Below are 23,945 nucleotides of genomic sequence, written 5' to 3' on the forward strand. Positions count from 1 at the left end.
TTATTATTGTTATAGTCTAAGTCGCGCTTACGACTTCAGATCTAAGTATTTTATAGACCACCCGATAAAAGTGCAACTTATGTTTTTAGAAACACAAGTTGAAAGTTCAATTTCCTATAGGGCATTCACTGACATATGAATTTATTTACTTTCCATTTACAGAATAAAAATTTCAAGTGGCGCAAAAATTACTATTTTAAGCTTGCTAAAAATAATTTAAAGCATATTTACATTTGCATAAAATTTTTCCATTTCAGTTACAGTTAGCGGATCGCCATTGAGGAAGGAAGTGCTGCAACATTTTTGCGCGCGGAAATTGCCTAAATACTTTTGCACCAATTAGAGCGCCAGCAAAGCGCATAAAACCATTTGCTTATTTGACTGCGGCAAAACACAGCAAAACGTTAGCGTGGATTAAAAAATACAACAAGTAAACACATTTGGCAACTGCTGCTGGTGGTGAAGACAACATTTCGGCAGTAAACATTTGTGAACGACCGACAAGTGACAGCAGCCAACACACAAAAACAGCAACAACAAGACGTGCTTGGCATTTTCTTGCCTGTTGTCTGAAGGGAGTATTATAAAATAGAAAAGGAGGAATAGGAGAGATAGAAGAGAGAAGGCGAGAGAGGGCAGCAAACACTCCAGAACACGCTAAAATTCACCACTTTAGAGGACAAAAAAGACGAAACTAAAGCAAATAGGAGGAAATACAAAGAAGTCAGCGTGACGAGCTTTAAACTCACTCACACACACGCACGTACGCAAACAAAGCGCCGTTGAATACAAATATTAGTGTTATAAAACATTGTATGCACGCCTCACAGCTTTCACCGGCAATATATACGAGTGTGTGTGTATATTTTTGTAGGGATGTGTGCGCGCTGAAGCGCTATACCCCCAGGCAGCAGAGCAGCTCTTAAGGCGAATCAGCAGCGCACGCTGTCATCGTTGTAACTTATCCAGCGGATATTTAATACACACAAGATGTTGCAAAAAGCGCCTTAAAGCGTGCTAAAGAAACAGCAGAAAGCCACAGTGACAGCGCGACAATTGAGCCAGAGCAGGCTTGATTACTAAAACAACAACTAAAAAGCGCTGCCTGCTTGATTTATAGCAAGGCGCCGTGAAATACGAGCGCGACAACACAACAACAACAAGCGCGACAGCACATTAACTACATTTGTTGCAGCCACAGAAATCAACAACAAAAAAACAAAAAGATAACAACAACAAAAAAACAAATAACGTGAAGCGCTGAGCGCTGAGCTCAAACGAAAATCACCCGAAGTCAAAAAGCGCGCAAACGAGTTGCTGCTTCGTCACAAGCAAAGTAAGAAAAGCGCCAAAGTACAGCTTTGCTTATCAGAAGCGTGTGAATAATATTTGCTAAGACTCGCGAGACTCATCATTCTGGTATTGCAGCAATTTTGTCGCAATTTGAGTTGCAGTTGTCACAACACTTGCGAAACACTCACCTGTAGTACAACAATATACTTGAGCGCCGCTGCGTGTGCGCTGTAAACACCCTTTGGCTTTTGGAATTTGCACACGTCTTCACGCGCGCCAGCTTTACTCGCACAGCAATTGCCGCTTACGACGCCAAAATGCGCGGCCGCCACCTACGCAGACGTTTCAGCTTGCAGCCGTCCTTCATGAAGGATGACAGCTCGGAGGATAAACCGAAACGCGACAAGTAAGTCTTTGCAGTTGTGTTTTTCCAAAACATTTTTGGTTTGCTAAGCTCTCTATTTTGTCTAAGTTAGCCCTAAGCTTTCTGCGTGCAAGAGAAATGAGTATGAGTATCTTCAAAAGCTTGCAAGGTCAGGAAAAAATTCAAGAGATTACAATGTGCATATAAAGAGTGATCCATTTCGATGTTGCCTACTTTTTTAAAGACAAAACTCAGAAACTTCAAATTCAATGATAAATATGAATTAACATTCGAAAGAACATCCTGTGGTATTTAGTTTTTGAAGATTATCTCTTTCCAATGTTGGTCGCAGCTACGTCTCAGATGGTCCGTCCGTTGAGTCCAATTTTCCATGACCGTTCGAGCATTTCGACTGGTGACTGGCGAATGACACGCGTGATGTTTTGCTTTCAAGGCCTGAATCAAAGCGGGATTGTCCACATAGACTTTAGACTTTACATATTTCTAACGGTGTGATTATCTGCTCACCGAAGTCTTCTCTCAAAAAATTCATTGATTGATGCGATTTGTAATAAACGACGCCGTTTTGTTGAATCCAAATATCGCCGAGATCACGGGCATTAATTTCAACATCAAATAGTCGGCTTTCAAGGCGCAAGGATTGACGGGTACGGCATCATTTTTGAAGAAATATGCACCGATGGTTCAACCGGCCCACAAACCACACCAAACCATTATTTTTCTGGACGAAATGGCAGCTCTTCGTCCCAAATGCGGCAATTTAGCTTATCTACACACCGATTTAGCCAGAAATGGGCCTCATCGCTGAACAAAATAACGCTCCAAAAAATCGGCTCTTCTTGGAACTTTTCAAGAGTCCATACAGCGAAGCAATGTAGCTTGGGAAGGTGAAGCGTATTCAGTTCCTTTTATTATTTTTTATGTTTTCAATTTAAGATCTCGACGTAAAATGTGCAAAGTCGTTCCTTATGTCAATCCGAGTTGTTACGAACGGCGCCGAATCGACTCTCACGGTCTTCGTGTACAGTCTCACTTGTACTTGGATCACCCGTTTGTGTTTTCATTTCTTAACCGCGTCGTACTCTGAAAAATTTTGCTCATAGGCACCTCTAAGAAAGGCTCTACAAGTATGAGCTCTTAACTGTAATGGAATGGTTCTCCGCCTAGCGGTTATCTATTTTTATACCCTGAACAGGGTATATTAAGTTTGTCACGAAGTTTGTGACACCCAGAAGGAAGAATCGGATACCCTATAAATTATATATATATATGATCAGTATGTCGAGCTGAGTCGATTTAGCCATGTCCGTCTGAGTGTCCGTCAGTATATATACGAACTAGTCCCTCAGTTTTTAAGATATCGTTTTGAAATTTTACGAACGTCATTTTCTCTTCAAGGAGCTCCGATATCGGAGCACTATATCATATAGCTGTCATACAAACTGAACGATCGGAATCAAGTTCTTGTATGGAAAACTTTCGAATTTGACAAGATATATCCTCGAAATTTGCATCGATTATTTTCTAAGACAATAATGTAATCTCCGAAGAAATTGTTTAGATCGGATTACTACAGTATACAGCTGCCATACAAACTGAACGATCAAAATCAAATGCTTGCATGGGAAACTTCCTCATTTGACGATATATCTTCACGAAATCGGGTATGAGTTATTGTTTATAGAAATAATATAATATCAGAAGAAATTGTTCAGATCGGCTTACTATAGCATATAGTTGCCATACAAGCCGAACGATGGGAATCAAGGGCTTGTATGGAAAAGTTTCGCATTTGACGTCGTATCGTCACGAAATTTGGCATGGATTTCTACTTAAGTTAAGAATATAATTTCAAAAAAGAACGGATTACTATAGCATAAAGCTTCCATACAAACTGAACACATAGTTACTAACAGAAATGCACCTGTGAAGGGTATTTAGCTTCGGTGCAACTGAAGTTAACGTTTTTTCTTGTTTCTTATTATTAATAGATAAAAAAATTTGTATCTCGCATTCAACTCCAAAGTGTTAGGTATCACCAACAAACTCAAATTTGTTTTTTGATACACAAATAAAAAGAACTCATCCTTCCATACCACAAGAAAGTTAGCAGAGATTTTTGATACAAAATTTCCTTCAAGGCCCAGCATTTTGCATTAACTTTGCTGAGATAAATTCTCGAATATATGGTCTTACGCAATTTGAACTGCTTCTGCAGTTTTGTCACAGGCTTGTTTATAAACAAAATCCTTATGAAAAAGTGAAAAACGATTTATGATTAGGTTAGGTTCAAAACTCGTTCCTAGCAGCACTCTCACTTAGTCAGCTAGTTTCCGGGCCGTTAGGGTAAACTATAAAGTTCAGCATTAAGAGTCTCATAAGTCGACAAAGTGCTTTGTCTCCTGGTTTGTCTATGATATAACTGCCGAGATGTTTCAAACTCAGTCTTGTAAAGATTGGACAACGGTGGAGAGAGTACGTGAATACTTCCTCCTCACTTTCTTCCAAACAACTTAGACCAATAAACAGCGTTCAATAAGGACTCCTGCGATTGCAGCAAAGTGAAACTCACTGGTTTCAGTAGTGGTAATTCAGCAAATATCCTGCGTTCTACTCCAGGCCGAAAGAGTTCGCAGTAGCATAGAAGCTAGTCGTCGAGTAAAGTCTACGCGTGGTTCACAGGTGCAGTATTAGAATGCACGATGACAAAGGGACTTTAACAGTGACCTAAAGTTAAGCTTGACGAAGAGCTCCTTTCAGAAGACTACCCCTTGAACCCAATTTCCTAGCAAACCATCCGTGAAAATACTCGTTGTGCTCCTCCTTCAATGACTTTTCACCATCCACATATTTCTCGTCAATATGTGAGTGGAGAAACAACAATCATAAGTCTCCAATGATACAATTGAAGAAGAAGAGAGCGCTGTTTGAACCCTTTCATATATCAAGTTTCTTTGAGCTACCTTCGCATCAATATACCTGCCGACAATATCCACAGGTGCTATTTATTGGCATTTAGTGCTATTGTTAGTTTACATAGTTCACAGTGCACCGATGAGATCTGCTCTTTGGACACGTTCAAGCTTCTTAGCGAGTCCAACCTTTCCGAGCGCTCTCCACCAGACGATTACACTATAGAACATTATTGGCGTCACTACGATTTTTTAAAGTCAAAACACCACCTTTAATGAAAGTTTCCAACTCTTCCCTATAGCTTCTCTATAGCAGTGTAAGGCTGTTGCCTTCTCTATCCACCTTCTTTACCCTTTCTTCAATATTTGCTCTACTCTTCTGTCTGTATATACACGAACCAGTCTCTCAGTTTTGGGATATCGATCTGAAATCTTGCGCATCACCTTTTCTCTCCAAGAGCTCCATACAAACTAAATAAGCGATCAAAGTCAAGGTGAAGATCTTTTCATGCTCTCTTAAGCCATTAGAATCACATCTCTTTTGTTTAGAAACACTGTTTCACTATAGGTAATAAGTTTTTGCTCGCAACTGTATTTATCACAAAAGCGTTCTGCTTCAAGTGCTTAACGGTACCTGCTAAAGCGCAGCCTATCTTCACCCCAGCAACATGCTTTGCATTTTCGCTAAAATTTGTGATTCTTATTTGTTGGTATTCCAGAGGTTTACTTGCTTGGCTGATTTGTTTGTTTAATTTTTTACTTGTATTGTCATCATTTATCTTTGCTTTTTAGCTTCTTTTTGCTGTCTTTCATTTGTGACTTCTTTTTTCGAATTTCGTGTTCAATCTACTGGGTGCTTTTAGTGCATTTCGTTATTGCCAGCAAGCATCTGTCACATTGTTATGATTACCTTCATTGTTGTCTTTGTCGTCGCTGCTTTGTCGCAGGCATCATTAGTGTGCTTGTGTGCTCCCCGCAGACAGCGCCCACAGTCAGGCATATTTCGTGTTTATAAAGAAACAAATTATTATTTTTTTCTCATATTTGTTCAGATTTGCAGAAATTCATTCATTCTGCTGTATTCTGTATGGACCGAGGCATTTATTCATTGTCATTCTCAATTTGCTTATTTGAAAATTGCAAATGTGAGGAGAGAGAGAGAGAGAGAAAGAGAGACGGGTGGAACAAAATTTAGCTTGGAGCCTATGACGCAGAGCTTCTTTTTTATTAAATGTGTACTTGTTGTGCTTAAATTGAGATATTTTGAGATATAAATGTATCTGTTTATTTACAAATACACACACTCTATTTACCGTTGCTTATTTGCCTAAAAACCAAAATTACTCTTGAAATTAAGTCAATCGAAGCGTAACTGTACACGGATTTTCCAACTCAGTGAATCAACCGGAGCTTAGGAGCAAAAAGTGATCTATTAAAATTGGTGTTTCTGGGCGAAGAATTGATTGAAAACGAAAGTTTTCTTTTCGTATACTTAAAAGTAGTTGTTAAACATAAACTTCTTACCGAACAAAAGAGTAATTAACTTTGTTATTTAACATGTAATTTTAAGACACCGAAATTTCCTTTCTTTAGCAATCAAAACAGTTCTAATAAATCTCGGTGGAGCCACATATCGCAGACGAGAGTTTAGAGCTCTTTTTAGCATATCTACGTTTAGCCGACTATAATTCTTCTTCTTCTTATCCTTTTTTATTGGCGTAAACAATATGGACACAATTCCAAGTGTTGCCAGGTCCTTCTCCACCAAGTCTTTCCAACGCAGTGGCGGTCTTCCCCTTCCTTTGTTTCGCCCTTTCTCTCAAAAACTCGTAACGCCGACTCATCAGATGTTGTTATCGTCCATGCCTCTGCATCAGACAATAGGACGGAAAATATGAGAACCTTGTAGAGTTTGCAATTTGTTCGTTAGAACAGGACTTCATTTCTCAACTGCCTACTCAGTTCAAAGTAACATCTGTTGGCAGAAGTTATTCTACGTTGGATTTCGAGGCTGACGATGTTGTTGATGTTAATACTGGTTTCAAGATAGACGAAATTATCAACGACTCCGAAGTTATGACTGTCAACAGTGACGTTCTGGAGAAAGCAGAACTAATAGAGCGGTTGTGAAGGCCAACGATATCAATGTCATCGGCGTACGCCAGCAGATGTGGACTCTTATAAAATATTGTACCTTCTATATTCCATCCTGCAGCTCAAATTATTTTCTCCAGGAATAGATGGAAGAAGTCGCACTAAGGGGAGAAGCCTTGTCTGAAACCTGGTTTGATATTGTTTGGCTCGATGAGGTCCTTCCCGATCCTGACGGAGCTTTTAGTATTGCTCAAAGTCACTGAAGTTGATGCATGCTACTTATCAGTTCTATGGTGCCAGGCCGGTAATAGCTATTCTAACTTCTTCATCGTCGGGCAATGGAACGTTCGCTTCATAGTCATCGTTTGGGGAATCGGGTTCATCATCTTCTAGTGTTAAGCTTTCACTGTCATCTAACAGGTTGGAGAAGTGTTTCCTCATTAATTTCAGTATGATCCGGGCATCAGTCACTAGAGCAACTCTGGGGGTTCCACAATAGTTTGCTCCGGTTTTGAAACCTTCTTTGTACTCACGCATTTCGACCACTCTCCTCTTTTGTCTGCAAATGTGTCCCACTTCCCTCTTCAAATCTCTGTATCTGTCCCGTTCGACACGTGTTGCAGTCGACTGTAACGTTTCGAAGTAGGCAGTCTATATTCTCTCCACTGCATCAAGACACTTCTCATAATACCAGCTGTTCTTTTGCCCTTTCCGAAAATCAATGGTTTCGTTTACAGCTATACATAAGTAACTTGAAATACTGTCCCACAGTTCCCTTATACCAAGTTGCTGATGAGTGCTATCAGACTGCAGGAGTCTTTTCATTTGAACTGTTATTTATGTGGTTGGTCCCAAAATCATAATTCATTAGACGAAGGTGATATATTTTACAAGGTAGCCGATGTCACATAACTCTATATCAATACCCTGAGTGTATTTCCGTCGTGAGCAACATGCGCATAAAACTAGTGAGCCTTTGAAATTGATTTGAGAGTGATTGAAGAGGGCGAATAGTCTTCACACAGCAAAGCAGGTGAATCAGTTCTCCCCAATTCTCAACTAAGTGCATTGAAATTTGCTGGTCTTAGAATTCCATTCCTCGCTGTTTCTCATTATCACCTTTTTATGCAAGCAAACCTTTGAGTTAAAAACAAAAAAAAACAACGTTAACTTCGGCTGCACAGAATATATTAGATATCCTTCACAAGTGCACTTTTTTTAGTGACTATGTGTTCAGTTTGTATGGAAGCTATACGCTATAGTAATCCGATCTGCACAGATTACAGATTATATTATCACCCTTAGCAGTAATCCATGTCAAATTTCGTTCAGATACCACTTAAAATGTAAAAGTATTCCATATAAGCAATTGATTCCGATCGTTCGGTTTGTATGGTAGCTATATGGCTATATGCTACAGTTAGTCGATTTCAACAATTTCTTCGGAGATTACATTGTGGCCTTAGATAATAATCTATATCAAATTTCGGGACGATACATTGTCAAATGTAAAAGTTTTCCATACAAGGACTTGATTCCGAGTGGTCCGATATCGGCAGTTCCGACAAATGAGCAGCTTCTTGAAGAGAAATGAGAGAAATGAGATGAGAGAAATGACCCTCTTCAGGGTGTAAATATAAAATTCAATTCTCTATAACCCAACCACTGAACTTCTGTATCAAATGTAACAATCTTATCTCTTAAAAATGCTTTTAGTCCATTCGTATTTTATTTATTATTTATCAAAGCCGCATTTTAATAGCCAAACGACAATTGTGTGCTGAAGGAAACCATAAGCAATGTTTGCTTTGAAGAGCGCTTCATTTTAACAACAAAACAGCTTCATCTTACCCACTAAGCAATTAAAGTTGGACGAAGAAAACTATTTTGCTTTTATGATCAAATGAAGAAGTAGAAGAATATCCTCTACAGATACAAATAGGCATACTTCGTACATATTGTCATTGCATTGTTCTTGCTGTAGTTGTTGTTGTTGTGCATGCAGTGCATATTAAAGTTTTAATTAAAGTTACATTTTCTGTCATTGCGTTTGAGCAAAAGACAAAGCAAACGAAGAGAATATCTACCACAATACACAAATCGGTTGCCCAAACCTCTTCAGCAAAAAGTGTGTACCACGCCAATTTCACCGCAACGCACCTTCAAAACAGCAGCAACAACAAATATATATATAACTTTGTTGTTTATGTTTCAAGTTGGCACTGCACAAATCCTGCAGGAAATCGCACTACAACTGGAGTGGTTCAGCTGCAGTGTCTCGAGAACAATTATCGTTAGGCGTTTGTATATGTTTCACTCAAGCATCTGAAGAATTTACAGAGAGTTACTCTAAGAGGTGCTTATTGTACCACTCCCCACGCTTTTCTATATCTTGAACACGTAAAATTCGAACTCATAAAACAGTGTTGGCAACTAGCCGAAATTTTGGGAAAATAAGTACAGATGAAACAGTAATGAGATACTTAGAAGATGTAGCTCTGTCTGAACAGGCGCGAGCTTAGATGATGTACATATCTTTTGCGTACTCTCGAAATTCGTCAATTATCTTAAATAATAAACTAAGCTAAGAGAGAAAACACAAAACCACTCGAATCTGGAACTCCTGCAGCAGGCAATACTTATGGCCGGCTCATGTTTTTTGACCATTGGAATCAGACTCAGCATCATCACCAGCATGGTATCGTACTCGGTCTTGTTAATAAACTCGGACTAAGTGGGAAAGGCGACCGAGAAAGGGTGACCATTGAAGAAGTAAGCACAATATTTCATACTCCAATAGAGAAGAATAGACCAGTGGTTCTGCGATCGAGAGATCGAACGGCGAAATCTAGATATTCACCGACGGATCAAAGATAGGAATAGGAACAGAAGCTGATTTCTTCTGCAATAATCTATACACAGAAGGCATCTATAAATTAAATAATTACAATTCCATCTTTCAGGCCGAAATTGTGGGCATATCAGAAGATGTCAAGTGGACTTTTGCTTTATTCTAATATCCATAAACCTTCTAGTCGATAGCCAAGCAACGACTAAGGCTATTCGTAGCGCCAGTACCAAGTTTAACTGCGTTAGGTTATTCAAGCCAGCAGTAACTAGACTAGACTCTCAGTAAGCAACTTGGGTAACATCATCTGGGTATCCGGTTATATATGTAGGAATAGGAAGAAGTGAAGAGACAAACGTTACTGATCCACTTGGGGGCAGCTGAAGAAACAATTACCCAGGCCGTTCAACACTATCAATGATTGTTTGAAGCAAAAGACCCTAGTGGATCTCTTTAGGTTTTGGATCACAATTAGCACAGGGCATACAACAAAGTTACTTCGGGGCGGACAGACCAAAACCTTCTACTTCTAAGCAAAAGCAAGCTTATTAACATTGTAGGAGTCATCAAAGGGAGAGTAAGTGCCTGGTGGTAAGGTCCTAACTTCAGAAAATGAGATGAGGGAACGTTGGAACATTATCTATGAGAAAGCCCAGCATTCAGCTGGACTAGACGGCTCCCAATGCTCCAACTCAAAAGACATTTAAAAAAAAATAGGGTATTGTACATAATCCACTAAATTAATTTTGTTACCACACGGGAATACAATGGTCGTAATGATGAGTGGGCCAAACACCTCTGTTTTCAAACAGTTAACCAGCAAACCATGTCTTTTTGCTAATTGATGACCACAATTTTTGTATTCAAAAAATTTTCCTGACAGAGTTGCCACATATAATTTCAATAAAATTTATATAACAAATTTAAAGTTAAATTAAGTTAAACCAAGTTGCAAGTTATAAATAACTTGTAAATAATTGATATTTCAAATATATTTTCAAACAGAGTTGCCAACTATAATTGTATTAGAATTGAAAAAATATATATATTTGAAGAAAAAATTGTACACTAAGCAGAACTTAGAAACTCTAGTGCAAAAATAAAAAAAAACAAAAAATGAAACAAAATTTTCTGAGTTGCCAACTAAAGCTATATACAAATATCTTTAAGGAAAAGGGTTGCCACTCAACTAAACACTAAAATGTATCCATAAGGAACTAATCGATGTAGAAGTTTTAGTCTAAAATTATACTAATTTACCGTGAAGCAATAACTCGCGTGATTTCAGCTGAACCATAACCGGCGAACAGTTCCTACAGGGTAGCGTCAAAACCTCAACTATCACACATACACACATTCACACTCTCCTTGCTTTCATGTCACCTCCAAGGCCATTTTGACTACTAGTTGCAACTGCTTGCCGGGTTTGTCAAGTCATTCAGCAGTTGCGTTACACGTAGCGTCTGCGCAACGCTTTCTGCTGAGTTTTGTCTGAGTTTGTTGTGTTAATAAAGTTTGCACGTCAAGTCGAGGTGTGCCAGCGACACTCAGCTAACTTATTTTCCTGTATTTGTGTTTCTTTATGTGTATGTGTGTGTGTAATTATGCAACCGTTGCACATATGTGACAGGCAGTTAAAAACTTTTACTATTTCAGTGAGATAGCATTCATCCGACTGGCGGAAAGCTGACGAAGCTGCAAGTGACATTTTCGCCGTGAAATTAATGTCTCTTTGTTCCTCTGCTCGGATTGTTATGATGGCATATAGATTGTGTGTGGTCTTAACTTTCCGAAAGACATTTTTCCATTTCTCGATGGATTTCCAGTATTGATTGCTTGAGAAAGTTTGCTAATGAAGTTGCTCTCTATTGAATCAAGTTAGATTAACTGGAAACCATTTACATTTGGGTTGAAGCAAACTCAGTTCAAACTCAGAACTCACTATTTCACGAAGGCAATACCTCGGTATTAACGTCTCCTCTCAGTAAGCCACTTTTAAACTCACGACATCTTCATTCTTAGAGTCTCTAATTAGATCAGTCCTAATATATACTTAACAGTGTTAACGCCGCTCTTAAAATATTCTCAAAGGCAGCGATAAATAGCCTATCACAGTTTAGGTTTTGTGCTTCCAAACAACCCACAGTCTCGACAATTACCACTCGTTTGAAGCCTGGGCACGTGCAAACTCGCTACGATCAGTTTCCATCTTTCTATAGCAGGTTTCTTAGCTACCATTCTTGATCGAAAACCCATACTTCGATTCCTATTCGTATAGGTATTGAAGAAAACGAAATAAGTGACGAATGGATACACTCTGTCGCTGGAAACGCGGACCTCGCAAATTATCTAAGACTTGCAATGGTTTGTTCGCATAAAGTTTCATCTGGGAACACACTCTATAGAAGACATACCATAAAATGATTTTGGCATAGTGGTAAGGGTCACCTCAAAGCAGAATCTCCTCTTCAGACTCCTGGTAAAATGGAATTCGAAGAATAAAAAGCATATGCTGAACTCTGATAAAATCTTCAAACATTGCCTCCGTGACTGTCCAAACTCCAGCCGATTCAGACTGGATGCTTCCAATGTACCAAACTACAAGAAATAGGGCCTCTATGGCACTAATAACTTTCGACAAGCAGTTTTAATGAACCAACCGACATCTTCGCAAGGAAATAACTCTTATAAAATAGTTATAAAAAATCTAAAATGATCTTTGAGTATTAAGAAAAGTATAACCAAACTGATAAGTAAGGACGGCAGGGTAATGAACTGGGCAATTATCAATTCATCCAACAAAGAAGTGCGCTTAAGTGGAAGTTCTGAACCCCGGCTGAACCGCAGTCTGTATGAATTTTGTAACAGGAGTCTTACGATAAGCCCATGTACTACCAAAGTCACGAACTCGATCTGACAATCCTGCACCAGATCAAACTTAAATCGCTCAAACTTCCATCGAGATCATAACGGCTGCACAATAGAAAATATGCAAAAGTGTGTATAAAATAATTGCTGCAAAAACCTCTCCATCCTCAATACCTTACAGAATTAAGCGGCCTTTCCATGCCCAACCTATTTTATAAATTTTGACATACTTTTGCTTACTAACGGGTAACCCCAAACCAGTTTCTAACACGTTATTCTCAAGCGCTGCACATTTCTGTGATGTCGCTGTGGCGAATTTTGCGAAAAGATCTTGGTCTAAATACTTACAATATCGAATTGACGCAAGAACTGAAACCACTTAAGCATCGAACCGTCATATGTTCGTGAATTAGGCTGAGCAACAACTTGAAAATAATCCAGATTTTCACCGAAAAATTATCTTCAGCGAACAGGCTCATTTCTGGCTGAACTACTGGCTCCATGAGTCATCATTGCAATCCAAAAAAAATTCGGTTTGGTGCCGTTGGGCTGTACTTTTTTCATGATGTTCAAGACGTCGGCACGTTACTGTGAATGGGAATCCCTACTGCTCAAAAAGCAATTATTTTTGGCCTAATTGAATGGTATGGACTTGGACAATATGTGGTTCTAACAGAACGCCGCCACATGCCACACAGCGAATGTCACAATCGATTTATTGAAAACCATGTTTGGTGAACGTGTTATCGCACGAAAAGGCCCAGTCAAATGGCCGTCTCGGTCGTGCGATTTGAAGGCGATATAATATTTCCCGCCGGAGTTACATCAAGTCTATGGTCTATGCCAATAAGTCAGCGACGATTGCTGCACTTCGTACGAATATCGAACTTGAAATTGCGAAAGTATCGACCGATTTATGCTTAAAAATCGTCGAAAATTGGATGCAGCATCTAAAGTTCCGCAAGCGTGAACATGCTGGCCATGCAAAAGAAACCGAGTTCCATATATAAGAGTATCACACATACTCTCACAACAATAAAGAATTTCATTGATATCTCAAGCGGTTTTTGTTTGAGTTTAAAACGAAACCTTTTGTAGCGCTCTTATTGAAAACCCCGTTATTATTGCCTTAATCAATTGTTCAGTCTCCGAAGAAATAGTTTAGATCAGATCACAAACCGATCAAAGTTTTTGTAAGGAAAATCGCTTATTTGTGATGGCGCCACCGAAGTTAAAATAGTCAATATTTAGTAGGAATAACTACTATTGGACGAAAATGTAACTTTTCCACAAACCCTCACCAGCTTTCCAGCGCACCCCGCACACTCAAATATGCATTAAAGAAAGAGTGCTTGCATTTTGCTGTTAATTTCCCCAAAGATGTGCTTAAAAGCAATTCGTGCACAATACATTTTTAATTGAATTGACTAGCTCACCTTCAACGCTACAAAAACGATTTGTCCAAGCAATTATTTACCGCTAGCCGCATATCCGCCATCCATCGTTGACACCGCTGACAGGTCCGCGAAACTTTGGCACCATCATAAATCATCTTGCCACAATTTAATTAGAAAATTTAAAACCACACGCCTAATACGCAGCCACACCGCGCGCCTTCCTCCTTACCAGTGCGCGCTTAAGCCTCCCTACACATACACATACACACATGGAAATCTAGAAAATCGTTTAAAAGTAATGGGTGGCTTATCCGGGCCTCTGCCATTTGATAGCACGCACACGCACGTCGCCAACCCAACGATTTACCGTTATCATATACAATTACGCGCGCTCGGAGTTGTGCCTGTGTCGGCGCTGGTTGCTGGTTGCTGCTGATCCATTATTTAACTGTGTTATGTTATACTAACTTCCGCTGGCAGAAGATACATGTTGCTGCTCATACTTCGGAGATTTGTTGTTGTTGTGCTGTTGCTTTTAATATCATTCATAACGGCCATTTCAATATGCTTTATTTATGCATTTGCGTATATTTGCTCTCAAATGTGTTGTTTTTTTTCTCATTTTGGCTTCATCGTTTCAGAGTTGGGCGCAACAATGCCGTGGATGACGCCATTGGACCAGCTAACGCACGTCACAAAATCGTTGTTATGGGTGCGGCCAAAGTAGGCAAAACTTCCATAATCACACAATTTCTGTACAACACATTCACCACGAAATACAAAAGGACCATCGAGGAAATGCATCAAGGCAACTTTTCAATTGCCGGCGTTAGCCTGACGCTGGACATTCTAGATACGGCCGGCTCCTATGAGGTGAGTGTGCGAACATGAATGACTTCTATTTCAATACCATTTTACAGCCGTATATGTGGATGTGTCTGTGGGTAAGTTCACTGAACATGGCTGGTGATACAGTCAGCGCCCACGATTGCGTACTTTTGCTTATTATGCTACCTATAGGCGTATGGATTGAATAGAGCCGTGATTTTGGACTCTCGTGTCGCTTTAAATTCATAGTGATGATTCACAAAGCTTTTGTTCCGTTTTTATGATATCCTCTTTGGAAAACTGTTATATGGATTCACTATTTGACAAATACGAACTATTGTTCCCACGATAGTTATCTCAGTGTGACCAGAAATATGAAAGAAATAACTTCGGCTGCACCGAAAAAAATCAAATGTACTTTTTTTGAAGCATAAAAGGCTTTGCAAAGACCTTTATCTTGACTTTCATTGGTCAGTTTGTTTTGTTTGGACCTATCTGAACAATTTGTTCTGAGATTTAAAGGTTGCCTTGAAAAATAATTCTTGCAAAATTTTGTGAAGGCATCTTGTCAACAGAAGGACCGATAGTTGCATAGTGCTCATCATCTCTAGCCTGGGGCCAAACTAGTTTTATCCATAAGTAACCCGATGCCATTGTTAGTGAGCTCAAGGCTTATATTTTCGATCCTCTATCTGGATCACTTTTCTTAAGAAAGCGCCGGAATAGTAAATCAACTGACCCAACCTCGGCTTGAAAAATTTTACAAAAGTCAAAAAGCCTGAAGTTGGTACTGATGGATCTTCACTATCCTTTCTCCAAACTTTTACCCATCCGAAGCTCAGTGCCTCAGTGGCTTACATCTCATTCCATTGTCGGCAGAGAGCGGGAAATGACTACTATTGGCAAATACCTGCGTCTCATTCTACTCTTCGGTAGAAGCAGGATGTAAACCTGACCATAGTCACGGCTACAAAGGCACTCATGGTATGTAATCTATTTTCCGAGGAATCCTGAGACTGCAACCCAAGGGTTATCACCATGATCCCAAGGGTTATCAAGAGGATATACCCCATAATCGTAGAACAGTTTACTATTAATGGGTATGTGCCTCAAAAGCAACGCAGACAGTCCAGCAGCAGCACTGGAAGTAATGCTAGATCTCACACCACTACACATAGTAATCAATCAAGCTGCTAATTACACAATGCTTCAAATGACAACTGAAGGCTTTTTCAGAGGGAAGGTAATCTCATCCAAGCAGATGAAAGTGCTAAGTGATAAAGTATCACTGGCTCTTCTGATAAGGGACACAATTACCAAAACAGTAGTCTTTACTAAGGATTTTATAGACACCCTCAGCAATAAGGCGGAATGTAATAATTTCACTTCTGGTGGAGGAGTATTAAGTAAAGCTGAATAGCTTACCTGATCGTAACCAAGTTCACCTTGCTTGGGTGCCTGTTCACACGCAATAGCCGGGAATAAACGGTCTGCCAAACTCATCCGTTCTGCAAGGCATGCACTATGTCAGGTTGCTATGGGTGGTTACAACCTCATCAGGTTTAAAGTAGTAATCAATCTGCCGAGAAGTAAGTAAATATCGGATACTTGTCGCTTTTTACGCCGGCAACTACAAACTCTGAACGCACCTACACAACATGGGTCTACGACATGGAGCCGAAAACCGCAGAACACCTGCTCATAGACTGCACATCAGTCCGCAGAAGAAGTATTAAGGCCTTCGGATCCATGTTTGCGAATAAGGACCACATTGACTCACTAGGCCGCTTAGGGAAGGGCACAATAGCCATAGGTCCGGTGTATATTTCTTTTTTCAATCTAATCTATTCTAATCTTCACCTCATTCCAGAAGTCAATACATTTTTGCCGAATCTTGTATAAAATTCTCTAGAATCAAACTTGTACTATAAGAGGAGTAATCTACGGTCTGTCAGTCCCTTAAGCTTTGCTTTACTGCTCCTCAATGTGTGTGCTTCCGTGTATATGTATGTGGTTGGCCGATGTGTGCCGGAGATTTTGTCCTGCATTTATTGCGGTTGGCTGCGGTCACTTGGGGGAAGTGCGTGTGCGTCGAAGATTACATTGTTCAATGGCAACCGCAAGGCTCATAAAGCGCAACCAATTTTTTATGTGGTAATTACTATTATTGTTGTTGCTATCAGTACTACAGCTGAGCCACATGCACACAGCGGTAACGGTTTACTTTCATACACATATGCGAGTGTATTTGTGTATGTGTGGCTAGGAGTTTTGTATTTTATAACCGCTGCTCGGTCATTTTTTATTAAATTTTAATTTCCATCATTTGCGGTTAGATATTGCGCTTTCGCGTGTAGGTTGGTAGATGTGTGCGTGTTTGTGGTTGTATGTGTGTGCCATGCGCGCTATCTGTTTTTCAGTCTGCCGCCATCCATCACTCAACTGATTGATATTTTCTATTTACTTGTGAAGGAGGCGCTACTAACTATTCTTTAACAACATATTTGCAACACGCTGCGGTAACACGAACACGTGCTCATACACACATCGCAACACACTTACGTGTGTATATGTTCACATGTTTTGACATTGATGGGTAAACAATTTTGAAACGGAAATTACTGTTTGAATTTCAATTGAATTCGCCTTTTTCCTGGATCCTTTTACACATATGTAAGTGTGTGTGTTTGTATCATGCATAAATGTATTGTACATATACAATTGGCAGTATTCAGGGTATACCTGTTACACCATCGTTTAACAAATTCACCATCAACTTTATTTCATATGAAATATTATTCGCGATTTTTGAAATATTTAAATTTTACTTGAATTTAGTGGCATAGAACGAATGAATGGAGAGTTGGAGGTTCAGCAACAAATTTATTTTAATGAAATTTAAGAGTACACTTTTTAGTATGTACTATTTGTAGTATTCTTCACTATATTCAATAGTAAGCCTATTTTCATAATTTTAATATTCCTGATTTTTCTTCATAATCTATGTAATCCACCTTGGCTCCAATTCACTTATGGTAACGTTTTTTCAAGTCCTCGAAATAGTTAATTTCCGGAAGCCTTCAATTGCGCCTAGCGATTCACGTTTAATGTCTTCAATTGACTCAAAGCGGCTTCTCTGGAGCGGTCGTTTGCAAAATAGCCAGGAGAAGAATCAATGCGAAAACTAAAATTTGTCGGCCCATAATTCAGTCCTCGTTTTACGACTAGTTTCGCGCAAACAACGCAAAACACTCAAATAGTATTCCTTGTTGACAGTTTGGACGATCGGAAGGAGTTCGGAGGGTACCACACCGCGATAATCGAAGAAAACTGTCAACATAACCTTAACTTTTGTTTGCCACGTTATTCGGCCGATTGACTGTCTGTTTCCGGGTCGTAAGCATAGCTCATCGCTAGTCAAAATATGTTTCATGACATCGGGGTAGTCGGAAAGCATTGCTTCACAGACATTAATCGTGAACTCACTGTTCTTAGGCTCAATTGATCTTTTAAAATGGGGTTCACTGATCTTTCGGGCATTCCAATGATGCCGGAAGGTCTCTGTCTGTTAATCGTCAATTTTCAAGCACTAATTTCTGTATTTTATTGACGTGGATGTCATGGACGTGGTTCGTCATCAACGCGTACTCGGTACTCTTTAAATAGCTTGTAGCAATGAAAAATACTTGCTCGCGACAAAGTCTAAAAAGCGTTTTATCTTTTAACAGACTATAATGTACCCAAATACTAGAGCGGAAAAAATCTCGGCTGCGGGAAATGTCCTACGGGTCATTCTGTAATTTGTGATTTTATAGCAGAAAAATCTACCCGCCCATCTCATAGAAAATCTCATAAAGATGTGACAGATCTTTTCACACGGTTCTTTTTCATACATAACCTAATTATGTGAATAAAAATGTCATCGAATTCTGTTTAAATGTAGATTGTGTTTCGTACAGTCCTTAGATGTGTAGCCGCTTCAGAATTTATTTATACTATTTCAGCAATATAATATATCCTTTCTTAGATATACGCAATAAGATTAATACTCAATCATACAGTTATCTGCGGATTTGTCAAACTCTCATGTAGAGTCTTTCAAATGTCGATCAAACAATTATCGTCTACATTGGACATTAGACGAAGTCTCGTCCGAAATCGTTAATTATCCAAAGTCTTGTATCAAATATATTGTTGTTGTAGCGACACAAAACATTTCTGAATTAAGTATTGTAATATTTTTAAATTAATGAATTGATCTAGCTCCTCGGCTGGATAAAACACGGAGTCCGTTCCGGGTATATAGACCTGTCTTTAATGAAAACGACGAAATAACCGGTTCTCTACATTGAATAGGAGAATTGGGAAGTACAATTAGTAACAAAATACTGAGGTTCATACCACATATTCTCCTGCGAGATTGGCTTTTAAACTTCATACGCATTATAGTTATACTTATGGTCTGTTTGGTATGGTTTGTACACAAGGTAATTCGACCTCATAATATACAACATAGTCTCAGAAGAAAGGACCGGATAGGAACTTTAACCGTAAAACAGTAAAAACACCTGATTGATTAGTGACAGCTGTCAAGAAAACTAAAGACCGCTAGAAATAAAAGGGCTTTCGAACTTTCTTTCAGCTTTCGACTCAACTGCTTTACACAATGAATTCGTTGTTAGACTTGATGCGCTTGTTGTAGAATTTCGAACTATTTTCTGACACCGTTCTGACCGTCCTTACAAGATCTTGTCTGATTAAGAGAGATCGGCTAAAAAAATGTCCAACTCTAGCCAAGACCAAAAACAGTCCTGTTTAACAAGTATATTAATATTAAGCCTCTTGAGTAAGATTTGGTTAATACCATCATATAATAGCGGAATATCGTCTATACTTTAACTTTTACTTTAGGTTTCAGGTGCTAACATGTTGGTGGATGCTGCGGTGCGGACGAGCTCATCAACCACCCTTTCCTTAGAGGAAAGGCATATGCCGTTCTTTTAAAAGCTCTTTATAAGTAACTTTTAGCTTTGAGTCTTGTTCTCCCTTATTCATTACTGAATTCTTCCTCCTTAATATCGTGAAATATCTTGCACAGGTTGCTTTACCCAAAAAAATTACGTTAAAATCTATTTTTCCCGGCAGTTTATTGAGGGAGGTACTTAGATACTATAAATACTTCGGGTGATAGGAACCATGTGTGTTTGATTTTGGACCTTACTACAAGTTACTAATATTCAGCTATTTGGGCATCGTTATAATAAAATTCGTTATTTTTTAATATCAAAATCAAATCACAAGTTAAATGTCGTCTATCGCTATCATCTAGCGGGAGGCCCAGGAAACGTGCTGTTTCGAAGCGGTGGATCCATAGAGCAAAATGTGTAAAGTGAGTTTGTTTCATAGGACATGCAGAGAGGAGGTTAGAGTCAAATAAGAATTCGTTAGCTTTTCGAAGAAACCATTAATTCCCTACCAGCAAAATTACCCAAATAATGAAAAAAATATGCTCATAGTCGTTTATTTAATAAATGTTATTATTATTATATAACATATGAATAAAGATCTTTTACTTTTTTGTCACACACATAATTTCGATTGTAAAAACCATGCGCTTTTTTTTAGCTTTACATTATTATAAAAAAGAACAGTTATTAAAAGCCCACCGCCAACGAAAAAACTGGTATTTTTAACGCGAAATTAATTGTGCGAGCTAATGATGAATTTATAGTGAAATTAAATACAAATAGTTAATATGCGCCACGGCGTGTAAAATATGTTAATTAAAATATAAGCAGATCATTGCTTTCGAGCGCGAAGTGATTAATTTGCATGTAATATTTGCGCACTTTTTCACCGCAACACACAAAAAAAAAACGCATTTGACTCTTCTGCATATTTTTTATACGTACACATTTAAGCGTACGACGGTTTGTGTATCTGCGGAGATGCAAAAATAAAAAAGCTTATACAAAGAATTTACTATAATACTGAATGAATGGAAAAGAAAAAAATCTATTGCCCCCAAACTATTCGACCCACTTGAAACAAATTTAGTACAAAGCATCCTTTTAAAGTCATTTTAGTGCACTCTTGTTGGAGAGATTGTAGCACAAACACGTCTACTTTAGAAAAAAATATGTATTGAATAAATCTCAGTTCTATCAGATCCCTACGGTGCCCATACTGTTTTTTTTTTTATTAATTTCCCTACTTTTATACTGTAGAAATCAGTCAATGTTAGCTATATCTTCTTATAATCGATTTCGCTATCTTCAATGTGCTTTATGGCTTCACAAATATCCCTATAACCCATATACGGATTATATTAGTTTCGTTATTCAATTTTAGATTGTATACTCGAACCTATAACTAATATTTGCCTTAAACGATGAATATTGTGATTTGAATTGGCTCACTTGACTTTTTACAAACTATTACAGATACTGAGTAAAGTATCGCTTTGAAACTCGGTATACGCTGTTTTCGAATATTATATATAAAAAGCATCGATTATTAGAAAAATATGAATTACAATATAATCTGACTTGTACCAATCAAACAACCATACTTGTTATATTCAAGATGTAAGATGGACGATAGTCTTGCTTTGATCTTTGATTGATGTCAATTAAACCAAAAAAATTAAGAAAATTGTAATCGAAAATCGTCTTATTGACATTATATTAAAATCGGTTGTTTTCGATCTTTTGTAGATATACTGAACACATTTTGGTTGACGTGTCGCCGCTAAACCTATAAGAAAAGCTTGAAGTGTTCTCAAAAGTTAAAGTTCGTTGAGTACAAGCCTCAAAGATAAAAACCCAACATGAGGAAAGGCATCGCCAGATTTCATATATTAAGGGAACTCGTTGAATACCGATTTATAATAAATCTCTTCCAAACCTATTAGGAAGTATGATTCTGTAATTTTACGAATCTTTCTATATTTCTAATGGAACTTTCATACTATAATCATTGATTTCTCAATGTAAGACTCCAATTCCATAGAGCACCATGAAACTGTGATAGCCTATTTTTACAAGCTCGGTTTTGCTGTTGGTATGTTTTATGTATGGAACTCGATTTCTTTTTGCATTTCCACCACTGCCACTCTTGCAGTAGTCCAGACGCTGAGCTCAATTTTCGACGGTTTTCAAGCATAAATCGGCCGATACTGCTACAATTTCATTTCGTGATTGATATTTGGAAGAAATTTAGCAATCGTCGGTGGCTTGTTCACATAGACCATAGACTTGACCTAGCCCCACGGGAAATAGACTAACGGCGTCAAGACGCATCACTCATCAAATCTGATATTCAATAAATCGATTGTGACTCATGGAGTACATGTGGATTGCTGACTGACCATTGATAAATGGTTTGCTTATTGATGATGCCATTCAGTCAAAAGTGAGCCTCATCGCTGACCGGATGATTTTCAAGTTGTTGCTCAGCCCAATTCACGAACATACTACGATTGTGGTGGACAAGCGGTTTCAATTCTTGCGTCAATTTGAACTTGTAAGGTTGTAGGCCAAAATCTATTCGGCAAAATTCGCCACAACGACGTCACAAAGATGCAAAATGCTTGAGAACGACATGTGAGACCTGGGTCTTCCTCAATGGATACGCTAGCGACAGCAATATTCCCGACACTACGAGCACTTCTTCGTCTCACTGGCTCGGGAATATTTTATACTGTGCCAGTGGATTCAAATTTTTCCAATAGACTTTCAATTTTAGTTATGACAGGACGATTATGACGACCATAAATTGGACGTAGCGCTCTTAAAGTTGAGGCCACTGACTCCGAATTTCGGTAGGAAATTTTAATAACTTCGACTGGTTGTCGGATCGTATGATGAATGACAAACCTTACTGAAGAGAAATGTGAGAAGAGTCTCTATTGGTCTACTTTTGTAACTCCCTATTGATAAACGAATAAATTCTTCAGATCCAACCACTATAGCGTATAGCTGCCATACAAATTTATCGATTAGACTCATGTCCTAGTATGGAAAACTTTTTTATTTGTCAATAATATCCGAATGAATTTTTTATTCAAATTGACCGCGATAATAGCGACTCCACCAACTTTTTTAATTTTTTTTTTTTTTTTTTGAAATTTCATTTGTGCTTTTTAAATACTTAATACTACTTGTATTTAGCAACTAAGTGTTCGTACTATGAAAATATTTGTGGAAATATGTTTTGGGGCAATATTAATATAATGAGTGATTCTGGATAAATTTGTTTTATATATTGTTATTTTTTAGAATATTCTTGTAATGGAGGTTTCTAATAAACATTTTATTAATTTTCCAAAAATATTATTATTTTCCTGTTGTCATTCTAGCTAATTTTAGACAAGGGTATCCACTTCTGTAGAGTCTGCTTTGGCATATGTATATAAAATAGTCGAAATCATATAGGTTTTATCACTATTTACTTAAGGTACATGCCTATATTATTTTGTCAGCTTTTTTTGTGAGGAATCTACCAAGCTTATCCCGATAACTTCGTTTGGCACCACCCTAGAGGCGAAGAGACACACTTTCCACTTCATAGAATAAATGTTAACAATTCAAGCTAAAAAAAATCCGTATTGAATGTATAAACTATTTTACCATTCACGCAAATATTTGAGTTGGCAACGTTGCAACGTGGCAATAAAGCAAAAACTGTGGCATGCAGCAAACGCATTGTAAGAATTTACGAGCATCGGTTTCGTTGCACACTTACACATTGGCAAGTACTACAAGCACTTCAAAATATTTACTCGCATACGCACACACACACACACACACACAGATAAAAACGTTTGAAAACGAACACCCGAGCGCAGTTCAAGTGACAGACGAAAAGCGCAAGCGAAAAGTTCATTCATTTTTCGCAGCGATTGGCTCTTGTGGACGCAATCTTTTTCGATGCTGTTCTTCAAATATTATTGCTGTTGTTATTCTTGCTTTCGTTTTTGTTGTTGCCACCGCTGTTGGGGCATTGTCATTGTTATAGCAATTACACTGACAGCTGCTGTGGCAGCAACCAACCTGGCGCGCCTGTCACTCAACACCATTGTAACGGTCGCAGTCGCAGTCGCCGTCAGAGTCACAGTCACATGCACCGTTGCAGCGTTGCAGCGTTAGTCACCGTTACAGGCGCCGAATGCGCGCTCCACACGCCGCCGCTAAATTGATGACCCATTTTCCGTGGGACAAGCACCGCTGACAGCAGCACAAAAACAATGTGCAACTGTCGACATTCAACTGTCAGCACCAGCAACAGCAATGAAGCAATGAATGAGTATGTAACGGTTG

At 38.6% G+C, this 23,945-nt stretch overlaps 1 protein-coding gene across 1 annotated transcript in view; it reads left to right on the plus strand.

The window, feature by feature from the left end:
- Positions 1-1,495: 1,495 nt before the first annotated feature.
- Positions 1,496-23,945, plus strand: part of LOC108977251 (ras-related protein Rap-2a) — a 46,092-nt gene continuing 23,642 nt past the window's right edge. The window contains exons 1-2 of the mRNA XM_018946856.1: positions 1,496-1,699; positions 14,439-14,670. Coding sequence (XP_018802401.1) covers positions 1,611-1,699; positions 14,439-14,670 — 321 coding nt within the window. The 5' untranslated portion in view covers positions 1,496-1,610. The remainder of the gene's footprint in view (positions 1,700-14,438; positions 14,671-23,945) is intronic.

This window comes from Bactrocera latifrons, unplaced genomic scaffold, assembly GCF_001853355.1.
Source record: "Bactrocera latifrons isolate USDA-ARS-PBARC rearing strain unplaced genomic scaffold, ASM185335v1 scaffold_86, whole genome shotgun sequence".
Taxonomy (NCBI): Eukaryota; Metazoa; Arthropoda; class Insecta; order Diptera; family Tephritidae; genus Bactrocera; species Bactrocera latifrons.